Source organism: Octopus bimaculoides, chromosome 6 (genome assembly GCF_001194135.2).
Source record: "Octopus bimaculoides isolate UCB-OBI-ISO-001 chromosome 6, ASM119413v2, whole genome shotgun sequence".
Taxonomy (NCBI): Eukaryota; Metazoa; Mollusca; class Cephalopoda; order Octopoda; family Octopodidae; genus Octopus; species Octopus bimaculoides.
The window spans coordinates 116,639,482-116,654,127 of NC_068986.1; the positions used below are offsets into that span (position 1 = coordinate 116,639,482).

The 14,646-nt window shown below is 36.6% G+C and overlaps 1 protein-coding gene across 1 annotated transcript in view; it reads right to left on the bottom strand.

The window, feature by feature from the left end:
- LOC106872213 (neutral alpha-glucosidase AB) overlaps positions 1-14,646 on the bottom strand; it is a 60,777-nt gene that overhangs the window by 15,515 nt on the left and 30,616 nt on the right. The window contains exons 5-13 of the mRNA XM_014919122.2: positions 12,744-12,801; positions 11,883-11,973; positions 10,401-10,497; positions 9,328-9,429; positions 8,281-8,359; positions 7,158-7,331; positions 5,142-5,203; positions 3,882-3,959; positions 1,790-1,992 (exon numbers count right to left, since the gene is read on the bottom strand). Coding sequence (XP_014774608.1) covers positions 1,790-1,992; positions 3,882-3,959; positions 5,142-5,203; positions 7,158-7,331; positions 8,281-8,359; positions 9,328-9,429; positions 10,401-10,497; positions 11,883-11,973; positions 12,744-12,801 — 944 coding nt within the window. The remainder of the gene's footprint in view (positions 1-1,789; positions 1,993-3,881; positions 3,960-5,141; positions 5,204-7,157; positions 7,332-8,280; positions 8,360-9,327; positions 9,430-10,400; positions 10,498-11,882; positions 11,974-12,743; positions 12,802-14,646) is intronic.

The following is a 14,646-nucleotide window of genomic DNA, read 5'->3' on the forward strand; positions in this document are numbered from 1 at the left end:
GCTATGACCCTCTCTGTAACTTTCATAACCTGATCTAACAGCTTGATGCCTCTGTAATTATTTGTATCTAAAGCGTCCCCTTTACCTTTGTAGCAGTTGACTATGATGCTGCTACACCAGTCATTGGGTATGACTCCTTCGTGTATCACCTGGTTCGTAATACGGGTGACTAGGCTATAGCCAACACTGCCAGATATTTTGAGCATCTCTGCAGTGATTCCTGATGGGCCGGGGGCTTTCCCGGTCTTCATACTCTTAATTGCTTTATCTACCCTGGTACTATCAACTCGGATAGCTGGTCCCTCTATTGGGTCGACATACGGCAGGCTCTCCAAAAATTACTGAATACACGTTGTAAGACATATTGTAATTTCTGAAGCTTCATTTATTACCTCCATCTTAGCAAAAGCGGAGGTATTGCTTTCAGTTGTTTGTTTGTTTGTGGACAAGATATCTCGAGAACCACTCGATAGATTTGGATGAAACTTTCAGGAATGTTTGGCCTTGTGACTGGCACAAACTGATTAGATTTTGGGATCAATCTGGTACTGGACAAGGATTTGGGATTATTTTTCCGTAACTTAATTTTTGAGAGCAGTTGGGTTCATTTTTAGTATTTCTGTTTGTGAGAGCAGTTGAGTTTATTTCAGATAGTCTCATTTTAAAAATCATCTCTGACTAATCATTGAGAGGGTGTTGGTGTTGCCTCGGCAGAGGTTTGCACTCTCTGAATGCTCTTGTTTTAAAGCTTAATCAGATTGGTCAAATTTATGCAGTGAGTGGTCAACTTGACCATCAGTAAATTATCATCTCCAAGAAAAACAAGGATGTGAAAGGAATACTAGAAAAGTGATGTCCTATGCTAAAAGTAATACCACTGTTCCATATATAACAATACAAAATATTTTTTGTGTGGCCAGTTTGCTTAAGGAAACTTGAAATTACAGCACTTCATTTGCTGTAATTAATTTGCATTTTAACCCAAAACAATCTTCAAAGTTACACAATATTTATACATGAATCTACTCAGAGTAAAGAGACGTATATATTCTTTAAGGTTCATAGAAGTTAGTAGAATTAAATTTTTACTCAAAGTAGTATAAGATACATGCAGCAAATATGAACAGGACATATATACATAGATTTGTGTGTAGGAGGGATGTGTGAGTGTATGTATGTCAGCTAACAAAATTCACATGTGCAGCCAACCATGAAGAACAGGCCAGCCATCAGTCGGTATCAATACAGTCATCCACTACCTCTCATAGCAGTCTGCCAAAAGTACTCTGGCAGTAAACAACATGAATCTACCAACTGCTATTAAGTTTAAAACAAGATGGATGGATGGATGGGATAGCCTTGAAGTTGAAGATTTTAAACTAACAGAGGCAGTGCTAGAATATCACCTGAGGAAACACTAGATCTCATTATGCGAACAAACAGTTGCATAACCAAATACCTGTATTTTTGGAGAACTATGTTGTGTGGAAACAATTGTAGTGGTTAAAAAGTAACTGTCTAACCGTACACCTTGTTGACTCCAATTTCTTCAATTTCATACAAACAAGCAAACGAGCACACACGCACACCATTGTCTTTACATGACATGATGGTTGTAAGCCAGTCTTCAGTGAAATACATTTGATCATGGAGAAATATCTTGTCTGGAAACAAACGATGGCTGGTGACAGGTGGGGTTTCTGTCCAGAGAAAAACTGCTTCAATGAAATCCGTCTGACTCATAAAAGCATGGAAAAGTGGACATTAAAAAAAACGAAGAATTTCTTACCTGGCCAGCACCACCCATCAAAGACACCACCATCTTTATTTTTAACAAAAATGTCTTTCTCCTTTCCTTCTTTGTAGATTGAATAATCATCATCTCTTTTCAGGTGAGGATCAACAACATTTACCAGCTTCCTGCCTTTTGAAGACAAATTCCGTACCATGTCTTCAGGATTTGGAAATTTTGCACTGTCCCAAGTGAAGTATCTAGGAAATAAAACAAAACCTATCAAAATGAGATCAAAGAAAAAAAAAAGGTGTGTGTGTGAGAAACCAATTTAACCCTTTAGAATTCAGATTACTCTGCCAAATGTAATGCTTAATTTATTCATATTGTTTTGAATTAAGCAATATCTTGTAACTTTGAGATTTCAGTGGCATGTTTGTTTAGTGTTTCTTTGAATCACATTGTAAAGAAGGTATAAGAGGCTGAAGCTAACCAGTTTGAACATAAAACAGCTGGAACACTTGAACCGGATATGACCAGTTTTAACACTAAAGGGTTAAATTCTGAATTTTAGCTATTCTGATCCATTAATGCTGCTAATTGCCTTTAAGCATCAATGCCACAAAATCCTCACTTGCCCTCCATTCTATATTTTTGTTCTTATATTGAAAATAAGGAACATTTTTCTTTTTCACACTTCAACCTGTTTATGTCTCTTCTGAATCTAAAAGATTTACTTTCAAAATAGACAAGTCCTACTAAAAGAAAACTTTAAAAAAAAACTATAAAAGGATATCTTAGAGAGAATGAAGGTGTGTGTGTGTGTGTGTGTGTGTGTGTGTGTGTGTGTGTGTGTGCATGTGCACATGCATGCGTGAGTGGCAGTGAGTTAAGTTTGCTTCAGAACCACATGGTTTTGGGTTCGATCCTATGAGATGGCACCTGGGTAAATGTCTTCTATTATAGCTCCAGGCTATCCAAAGCCATCTGAATGGGTTGGTAAATGGAAACCAAAAGAAGCCTATCATATGTGGGAGTACATTTGCATTTCTTTGTCTTGACGATACGTTAGTTGAAGGTCACCGTCATGTAAACAACGACACTCATTTCCAATATTTTGTGGAGAAATGTCAGGCGATGGGGAAATATTACCTCGGAGGGGAAACAGGTGAAGGTTGGTAACAGGAAGGATAACATCCAACTATAGATAATCTGCCTGAATAAATCCATGGAAAAATAGATGTTAAAATGCTTTGAGGAATGGGCCTCATGGAAGCAAAGTGGCTGAGTTCCTTTCGAGTGTTGGGCCTCACGGTGGCAATAACCAAGACCTTTGGCATTACGTAATTTGAGAAGAAGATCCATGAAGCTGAGTAAAATTGCAGTCGTGGCACATACTGGTGTCACGCAAATCAGCACCTGTACCGATGGCATGTAAACACACCTCGGTGTCACACAAATGGCACCCATGCTGGTGGCATGTAAAAGCACCCATTACACTCTCGGAGTGGTTGGCATTAGGAAAGGCATCCAGCCATAGCAAACCATGCCAAATCAGACTGGAGTCTGGTACAGCCTTCCAGCATGCCAACCCAGTCCAATCCATGCCAGCATGGACAACCAACGTTAAATGATGATGATATTACATGCTGGCCATGTAAAAGCACCCATGCCAGTGCCATGTTAAAAGTGCCCAGTATACTTTGTAAAGGAATGGCATTCAGCCGTAGAAACCACGCCACACCAGACACACGGAGCCTGGGAAGCTCTTCCACTGGCCAGCTCCAGTCAAACTGATGCCAGCATGGAAAACATTAAACAATGATAATGAAGGTTTCTTTTACGTTCAGTCATAATAAAAACTTTACAAAAGTATGGAGTAACCCTTCAATGAATGTAGAGTACAAACTATTCTTTAATAAGACTAGTACTGATGGAGACTTCGAAGTTTCAGTCAGCTAAGCCATCATTGGACAATCAGATGACTGCTTAGCTAGCCAAAACTTTGAAGTCACTGTCAATAAATACTATTATTTAAACACACACACACACACACATTTACTGCTAACGAATTAGAAAGATGTATAAATCGTTCGTGGTTACCAATTATTTCAATTTATTACATTAAAAGACCAGGTGCTATTGTTACCTTTTACCATCCGTGTGTTCAATGTCCAACCAAAGCACATCATAAGGAATGTCATGAACATCAAAATTATTATCTACACTGAAAGCAAAGAATAAAATAATTAAGAGACTAGCTTACATAAACAATTGAAGTACAGAATGATAAACAAGCAGAGTAAGTAAAAAAAAAGCCATTTGTATAGTATCCTAAGGATAAGTGACAAATATTAGAGAGGGCATTAATCTAGTTGCTGAGATCTGTTTAATGAAATGATGCAAGTAGAATTCAGTGTTGTGGCCTAGACATAGAAAAACATCTGGAATGCGATATAATATGACCTCATGATTACATATTCACAAGCTGATATCATATTTTTAAGGTGGCAGGCTTAATCTGTTTAACATTCAGATTACTGTCAAATTGAATGCGTATTTATTGACATTGTTTTTGATTAATCTTGTAATTTGAAGATGTGATTGTTTATTTTAAAAATGACATTATAGGGTAGGTCCGAGAAGCTGATTCTAGTCAGTTTGAACATAAAACAAAATTTGGGTCCCGAAATGGTCAGGTTAAAAGCATTTGGATCAGGATTCCAGTTCTTGGCTGCTCTGTTAAAGGACATCAGCACTAAACCCTTCCTTTTCTCACCAAACCAAAAACAAATATTTAAAAACAAAAATGTTAAAAGAGAATATGAAAGCCACCAACACATTTTTGCTTCTTCTCTTTATTCAATAATAATGGTTCAAATTTTTGTAGAAGGTCAATAGTTCTTTTAGGGAAGTAGGTAAGTGAATTATATTGACCCTAGTACTCAACTGGTACTTATTTTATCCACCCCAAAAGAATGAAAGGCAAAGTCAAAGATGACCAAATTTGAAACACAGAAATACTGCCAAGTAACATGTCTGACTTGTTATTTTGCCAGTGCACCTGTAAGAAAACCACTATAAAATAACAATGGATAAACTATAAACTGGCCTAATAAAGTTCTTTGGATGAGCTAATGTAACATTATTGTTCTTACACAACAAACTTGCTTTTAAGTTAACATTAAACCACATATGTTGTAGAGTAGGTTAGTCGTTCTGATGTTATAAGCATATTTCAACATAAGTACATCTGGCTGAATTGATCCAACTCAAACAGTTTTGTTTATAATGAATGGTTGAAATGAGTTTGTTTTAAAAAAAATTACTTTTTCTACACTGCTAGAGTCAGTTAACCAAAACCTTTACCCAACTACAACTTGCAGTTCCAGTAGCAAAAGATACTCACTTTTTGACATCTTCTTCATCATTATAGTTCCAGCGTGACTGGTGATAGGCCAAAGCAAATAACTACAAAATACGTAAAAAAATTTAAAAAAACTAATAGCATACCAATATATCTTTACAAACAGTCAGTTCTAACAGCCTCTTGCTAATAGCAATATTCCTCATAGATTGCTGCATTACACTGGAGTAAGAGACAGGGAGAAGAATGTAGCCAATGATTAACTCAACTACAGAATGGTTTTAAGAGTTCTCCATAACCTATTGGATCCTTCTCAGATTAGAAGAGTTAAGATAGAGCAAACTTGGTGTAGCCCAAGTTTATGAATTTGGAGATTGTCTAAAAATATAAATCACCAACATTAAAACGTTTCTCCCCCCCCCCCCTCAGTGTATAACTTAAGGGCTGTAACAGAATTTGAAGAAACCTTACAGCAGCAAACCCACTTATTTCATTTAGTGTTAAGGTAAAACCTGAAACTATAGAGGGTTGGAGTGATGGGTTGAACAGAGTTCTTTCATAGTAAGAGAGAGAGAGACAAAGGGAAGGCATTGCTTGACAGGCCAGAATAAGTTTGCTTAAGAACAAAGCAGAGTTGCAAACCCTTAAAGGAGAAATCTGATTGGCTAATCAAATAATATACAGGAATTGTTATTGCTGTGTGTTCTAGTCTTATAAAAGCTAGTCTATTAGACAAGGAAATTTGAGTTACAGATATAGTTTTTGTTCTTTCTTTTTGTTAGCAAAAAGATTTAAAACCTATTTGGAATTAAAAAAAAAAAGATTCAAATGAGTAAAATCAGTTTTCCTAAACTATGAATAGTGCCAAAGAGAATAAAAGACAAAGAACCTCATATCAAACTGATAGTTCATGAAGTACATGCAAAAACAACAAGAATACAAATCAAGCGTGTATCCATTCTTAATGTTTTGGCAGATTTAAACATGATTATTTGAGCACTGCTGGTCTTCATCAATGGAAACAGCTTCTTTTAGAGGATGTGCTTATAGCACACAACTGACCAGTGTAAGGGGACTTGGAAACACGGCAGAGTGTCCCCTTAGTCAAAGGAACGTCTAGTTTACAGAAATCAACAAATTATCTTCTGATTTCTATGAACAGACACCTGTGCTCTAGTTAGAATTATTGGTTCAAACAGGGAAGCTTTGACTGAGGAGACACAATAAGGTTGAAACGCCATATTGTCTCAAAGTAACACCCCCTCCCAATGCCTCCTTACATCAATGAATCACGTGTGTTATAAACACACACCATCTATGAGGAAGAGGTGTTCTCTGATGATGTAAAACAACAGCAATCTGATATTCATGTTCAAATCAACCACATTTTACAAATTGATACCATTATTTAACGTCCGCTTTCCATGCTGGCAATGGGTTGGATGGTTTGATTGAAAACTGGTAAACCAGGAAGCTGCACCAGATTCTGATTTGGCAAGGTTTCTACAGCTGGATACCCCTCCTGATGCCAAACACTCAGAGTGCAGTGGGTGCTTTTTACATGCCAGTCACCTGACACCAGCCATGACCATGGTCTCACTTGGCTTGACAGATCTGTTATTCTTAACCTAATGTCCTTTACATAAAAATGTTAATGTTTTGATCACATTCAAGCTAATTTCACTAATTCTGAGTAATAAAAAAAATTTGAAGCAATTTTTCATATTTACTCTAATTTGCTAAATCTGGAGAAATTTAGTGGAAGCACATGACCTAGTGGTTAGGGTAGCAGACTTGCAGTCGAGGGATCGTGAGTTCGAATCCCAGACCGGGTGATGTGTTTACGAGCAAACCACCTAAGCTCCATGCAGCTCTGGCAGAAGGTAATGGTGAACTTCAGCTCATTCTTTCTTCCTGCATCTAGCAGCTCATCTGTGATGGACTGGCATTCCGTTCAGGTGGGGAACCTATACGCCAATGAAACCGGGAAACCAACCCTTATGTGCCAGGCATGGCTTGAAAAGAAACAAACAACAAAGATGATTAAAGGAAACCTACTGGTGGAAGTGGTGTGGTTCCAGTGAGTAGTGAATACTGATAAAATACATCTCTTGGTTTTGGTCCCAGCATTACAAACACATCAATGATACCACTTTCAGAGAACCAATGAGTATCTGTCTGTGGTATTTCCTGGTCACCTTTCACATAATCCATCATCTTCTTAAATAAATTCTGCAAGAGTTAAGAAAATTCATTATTACATGACGACAGACTCACCCATCAAAGACAACACACGAGCGTCCAGCTTTTGCTGAATGACCTGACAAATAATTTGTTTATAGTAATCAAAAGCTCGTGCCGCACATTAGCTTGCTCTCTCCATCAAACAGATGTCTGAACAGGTGCATGGTGTATCACGTGTCAGGTGAAGTGATCACACCCACATACACAAAACACCCAGAGAGAGAGAGAGAGAGAGAGAGAGAGAGAGAGAGAGAGAGAGAGAGAGAGAGAGAGAGAGAGAGAGAGAGAAAGAGAGAGAGAGAGAAAGAGACATACACATGAAAAAGGCAGTAAATAGAATGAAGTTGTCCGAAACATTTACAAAGATTTACAAAAAAAAATCCAGTTAGTGTTTCTCTTCAACAAAAAGACACCCTGAAATCTTGTTAATATCAATCCATCATGCTGACAACTTATCCCTTAATCTGGAACATGAGTAATCTGACCACACTTATTCCTTACCAGTGCCCACACCTGCTGTCCCAAATACCCACACTTCATGGCATTCATCAAACACAGAAATGACAGCTAATTTACATTATACACACCCATACCAGTATTACATTATGAATACCAAACCAGTTATATGACCATACCAATTTAATCACATCTCCCCTATACTTACGTGCCAACACACTAAACTACTCACTCTTCTCGTTTATGCTCAACTTTACATAAATATTAACAACGCTTCAGACAAAAACCAGAATTTCACTTGTTCCTTTCTAGTCATTTCACATTTTCTGTACAAAAGGCTTTTCCTGCCACACCAAAGAGATCTGATGTATCATTAACATAATTAAACATTTCTTGAACTACTTACTGAGGTCTATAAATAATTGTATAAGAAACAAAAGGGCAAGAAAATAAAATCATAAAACAAAAAAAAAAAATTTACCTTATCAGCAACATTTGAAGTGATGTCAATCCAGGTTTCTGCTGCATTGTGCCAAAAAACCCCAACGGTTCTCTCTTCACTGAATAGAGAAGAGAAAAAAAAAACAAATCTTTAGCTAATTCACATTCAGATTACTCAGGCAAATGTAATGCTTATTTATTTACATGGTTTTGAATTAATCATGCACTATCTGGTGTCTCTGACATTTCAATATGATTATATTATTTTTGAACAACATTGTATGGTATGTGTGAAAGGCTGGATCTGTTTGAACATAAACCAGGTCAAATATTTGGGCAGGATAAGGCTAGTTTGAATATTAAGGGATTTAAGTAACAACAGCAAATATAACTGCTGCAAACATAAATACTTCATAAAACAAGGGTGTGGGTTCTGACAACTACCAAGAGGTTTTATCATACCCAGTTTGAAATCTCAGACATTGAATCAACATCTACAATGTAATTCAACAAGTAAGCCTCTTTGTCGTCACATAGCCCTCTAGAAATAGCAACCAAATCTCCTTCAAACAAATCATACCCCACTGCTTGAGAGAGTGAAGGAGTATGTGTGTCTGTTCTGACATTGTATAATTGTAAATGAGTGTCACTGTCTTACAAGCAGTGTCATTAACTTCCAATATTCTATGAAATATTGTCTGGCCAGGGGGAAATATTATTCTGAAATAAGTGAGGGTTGATGACAGGAAGGGCAAGAGGTTATAAAAAAAACTTGCCTCAGTAAAACAATGATTTTTATAAAATTTTTCATTATTTTCAAAATTAATTAAAAATAAAAGCAACATAACAGAAATATGGTAACAAAAAGATTAAAATGAGAAAGAAGTGGCAAACTATCTACATGTCCTTTTCAGGCCCTGCTAAACTGAAAAATAAGAATTAATGAATGAAGTTAAATTAAGCAGTGGTTAAATTTAGTTCCAGAGAATATTTGGACAGTCTTTGGTACAAAGTTGTGGGAAGTAACAAAAATTTTTTTAAATGGCTTTATTTGTAAAAAAAATACAAGAAACATGTGACAACATACTTATGAGCCAACATAACAGGAATACTGCCATATAAAGCCATAGGATTGTATAATTCATATTCAAACACATCCAAGTTGTAAAGCCGATAGGGATCGGTGCTTCTGGAAAATACAAAACAAAACAAAGCCTCAGTGAATTTATTCTGACAACGAAATGTATTGCTATTTAGAGCTGTTGATTTGGAATACAAACTTTGAAATAATTGCACGGCTTCTCAAAAAGGAGAGGATTTTGATTAAAAGATTCTATACCAAAACTATTAAGGTTAAATAAGCTATTGAAAATTTCATTTTTAAGAATTATTGCTTTACAATATTTCCAAGATTTCATTCTAGATAGTTTAAAGAAAACTATTTCAACAACCACCAAGTTCAATTAAATAAAATACAACTTGCAAACAGTCTTCTTTCTCAAAAGAAATAAGGAGTGGCTGTGTGATAAGTAGCTTGCTTACCAACCACATGGTTCCGGGTTCAGTCCCACTGCGTGGCACCTTGGGCAAGTGTCTTCTACTATAGCCTCGGGCCGACCAAAGTCTTGTGAGTGGATTTGGCAGACGGAAACTGAAAGAAGCCCGTCATATATATGTGTGTGTGTGTATATATATATATAAATATATATCATCATCATTGTTTAACGTCCGCTTTCCATGCTAGCATGGGTTGGACGATTTGACTGAGGACTGGTGCAACCGGATGGCTACACCAGGCTCCAATCTAATTTGGCAGAGTTTCTACAGCTGGATGCCTTTCCTAACGCCAACCACTCAGAGAGTGTAGTGGGTGCTTTTACGTGTCATATATATAAATATGTGTGTGTGTGTGTGTATGTGTCTGTGTTTGTCCCCCTAACATCGTTTGATAACCGATGCTGGTGTGTTTACATCCCCGTAACTTAACAGTTCGGCATAAGAGACCGATAGAATAGGCTTACAAAGAATAAGTCCTGGGGTCGATTTGCTTGACTAAAGGCAGTGCTCCAGCATGGCCACAGTCAAATGACTGAAACAAGAGTAAAAGAGTATCTCAATTTATCTAAAAGTTGTGACAAAAGTGACAGAAATCATACATACTTTGTAGACTTTAGTGCAAAACTGTCAGCATGTTCTGGAATGCCATAAACATTTTCAAAGCCAGGGAAAGAGATGTCAATACCAACTGATGTGGGACCTGTACAATAAACAGCAGAACTAGTTTATAACAACAAACGCTTCAACATTGAGCAAACAAAAAATTAACTTATTAGAAATAATACAAATCAATAATAGGTATTTTCACCAAAACGGTCATGTTTAGGGAATTGAAAAATTTTTTTTTTAGAAACAAATGTACACTCATCTCTATTATAAAATCAAATATGAATAATTCATCCAGAGCTCAGATGATAGTCATTCAACCAATTCTTGGCACTCCGTCACTTCTGACGTCGAGGGTTCCAGTTGATCCAATCAACGGAACAGCCTGCTTGTGAAATTAACGTGCAAGTGGCTGAACACTCCAAAGACACATGTACCCTTAACGTAGTTCTCGGGGATATTCAGTGTGACACAGTGTGACAAGGCTGACCCTTTGAATTACAGGCACAACAGAAACAGGAAGTAAGAGTGAGAGAAAGTTGTGGTGGAAGAGTACAGCAGGGTTCAATCACCATCCCCTGCCGGAGCCTTGTGGAGCTTTAGGTGTTTTCGCTCATTAAACACTCACAACACCCGGTCTGGGAATCGAAACTGCGATCCTATGACCGCGAGTCTGCTGCCCTAACCACTGGGCCATTGCGCCTCCACCATTCAACCAATTATCTAACAATAAATACCATATACAGATAATTAATAACAGAAGCAGTATTAGTACCAAAATGGAATTTCTTATGCACCATGGGTCCATATGAGAGGACTTCTCAAGGTAAATAACACAATATTTGGTAATACTATTCTATATTTTTTAGATGAGGAATTATGTACATTATTTACAATGGACAGACAGGTGTCCACACCTTGTTTGTTCTCACCACAACGTTTCGGCTGATGTATTCTCCAGCCTTCATCAGGGGTTCTTTATTTAATCAAATAAAGAGTTGGGTTTGAAATTCCACCAGAACACCTGATGAAAGCCAAAATGTGGTAACAACAAACAAGATGAAGACCCCTATCCCTCCATTGTTTTACTGTTAGTTTTGTAGAAAACATGAGAGTTTTTTATGCATTTACACAATTTATTGCATTACTACAAATTTAGCTTTTTTATTATTTTATTTTCTACATGTCTGGTTAATGTGGTGTATTTCGAATGTAGTGTACTTAGGTTTTGGCTATCTTGGGCTGTTTTTGTTGTTGTCATTATAGTTTGTGCAGTTATAGAGTTGGAGCTGATAAATAGGGATATGTTCAGATTTCTGATATGATTCAGACTATGTTTAGGTGAATTTATTGTGTTTTGTGCTGTTGGTTTGAAAATGGGAGATTTTTTTAATTAAGCAGAGAACAAATGAGTGCAAGTTAAAGAATTTTGGCACTTGTTCTCTATGCCAACTGCAATAACAGCTACACTTGAATTACCATTTGGTTTAGAATCAGTGAAAGACTTGAAGGTTTCTTCCCACATATCTGGTTCCTCAGGTTCAGATTTAGATTCCTCTTGAGTATTTTCCTAAAATCATAAAATAAATAAAAGATATTACATTAGCATTTTCCAGTTAAGCCATTCTATCAAGAGCAGTATTAAAAGAACAGGATCAAAAGATGCATGCATGCACCCAAACATGTTCCTATTATAAGTTGGGCAGATTTTCTGTGCAGTATCTTTCCAGGCACAAATCAATCTTGTGTCAAACTGCAAGCAGGTTTTGGTTTCGTTTTTTTATAACAGTTCTGCCCAACCTTTAGGCAACTGTTGTGATGGAGGGAGTTAAGGTTGTTTATTACAATAAATAAAAAATGCACGTTTCATTGGTCAACACCATTGCTGGAGTGGAATTCACTCCACCACATCACATTAAAAAAATACACAGCACCAAACCAGTGTACACCATTGAAGGTGTCACTACCCGGATGAAGATGCATTGACAACCAACTTTTTGAGCCGAGTTCAAAACGGTCAAACATGGCATTTATAGCAATGGTCTTCAGCTTTGGACTACACTGGATGTAAGGAACCAAAAACGTTTATAAATACCTATATTTAAACATTTCCTATCCAGTTTGAAGCTAAATGCCATATATAACTAGGTAGATAATAGAGATATTGAATAAATATTATGAAAAGTAGAAAAAGTTTTAGTGTAAAAATGGCAGATTGAATGCACTCAATCACAGATCAATAAATATAAATGATCTTCTAATTGTGTAAGTGTCCATGCACTTGCAGATGTAACAAAGTTCCTTCATTCTAGGGGGCGGGAAAAAAATCCATTATCTTACCTTTTTCTCTTCATTAGATTCACCCCCTTCTTGTGGAGGCTCAGCAGGATTAGCATCTCTGAAAGGGGTTGAAAACCAAGAATATACATAGGAACCAATCCTAGACAACACCCCCCTACAAAGGGAACAAATGGGGCAGTCATTTGTATTGCCTATTATGGCTGCAATAGCAGTTAGTTTAACAATAGCATACATAAATTAGCAAATGATTTATTCTAGATTTTAGTTATTAATCAGAAAACATTTGAGGAATTGGCAGAAAGGACACTATTAGTGTCTTTATCGTTTAATCACAGTTAACTAGTAGATTTTAGTAGCCTTTGTTTATAAATGAAATTGTGGAGTTCAAATCTCATGTGGACATTGTAGATATTCAGAAACAGGCCATCTGACAATGATAAGAACTAAATACTAACACAAAAGATAAAGTTAATAGTCAGATATAATTTAATTATGTCACAGATGAATTTAATTACCATAATATTTCAGAAGAATTCTCATTTCTCAGACTTTAAAATAATACAATTAACCATATTACTAATTATTCAAAAGTTTTAAATTTGTAGTAATCATTGGTGCAATCATTCCATTCCAAGTAGTATTCTAATTACATTTTTAATAAATAGAATATCTTTGATACCAATCTGAGACTGCTCCTGGTTCTATGATACAAACACAACCATCATCATCATTGTTTAACGTCCGCTTTCCATGCTAGCATGGGTTGGACGATTTGACTGAGGACTGGTGAAACCAGATGGCTGCACCAGGCTCCAATCTGATTTGGCAGAGTTTCTACAGCTGGATGCCCTTCCTAACGCCAACCACTCCGAGAGTGTAGTGGGTGCTTTTACGTGCCACCAGCACGAAGACCAGTCAAGCAGTACTGGCAACGGTCAAGCTCAAAATGGTGTATTTTACATGCCACCTGCACAGGAGCCAGTCCAGCGGCACTGGCAAAATTTTGTGTTAGTTTATGTTTCAAAAAAACACCAGCTTAATAATCGTTTCTACTACAGGTACAAAGCCTGACATTTTTGTGGTGGCCAGAGGTGGTAGGATGGGTGCTATCTGATTACATCAGCCCCAGTGCTCAACTGGTAGTACTTAGTTTATCTACCAAGGAAGGCAAAGCCAGTTTTGGCAGAATTTGAACCCAGAATGTAAAGAGCTGGAAGAAATGCAGCTAAGTATTTTGTTCAGCTAAAATTCGTTGAAATAAAGGCAGTGTATGCCTACAGAAATATGGTAACAAAAGGGTTAAATAATAAAATTTAACCACAAAGAATGAACAGCATTTCGTTCTCAAATACAAAGTTATGTAACAGTATCAGGAAATATTACAGTTTCTAATCCTGCATCCAGAATATCTGTCCTTTATATAGAATTACCACAGAACCTACTGTAAAATATATTATGTAATTTTACAATTTAGTACCTAATCACTTAAGACAAGGGAATGGAAAGACAAGAACCGTGTTTTCACCCATCAACTAATTCACAACATTAACATTAAAAGTGGAGATAATTATTCCAGTCCAATATTTACTGTTCGGTGTTTAATACGTAAATCTAGAGGGTAGACCAGTTGAAATCTAAAACAAATCATTTGATAATATTTTTTAAAATTTCAAATGTAACAATTTTTCAACATATTGGTTAAAGTTTTTCAATAAATCCTTTAGTATTCGAAACTGTAGAAGCAAGTTTAAAAATAAAAACAGTCAATTCTTTTATAGCATTAATGAATTACAATGGCCAAGTTGAGAAGGTAATCAGCCTATAGCTGATAGCCCTAAGAATTTGTGTCCCAGCGCCACTGGAGTATAGCTTTGAACAAAAACAAACCCGTCTGAGAGAGAGAGAGAGAGAGAGAGAGAGAGAGAGAGAGAGAGAGAGAGAG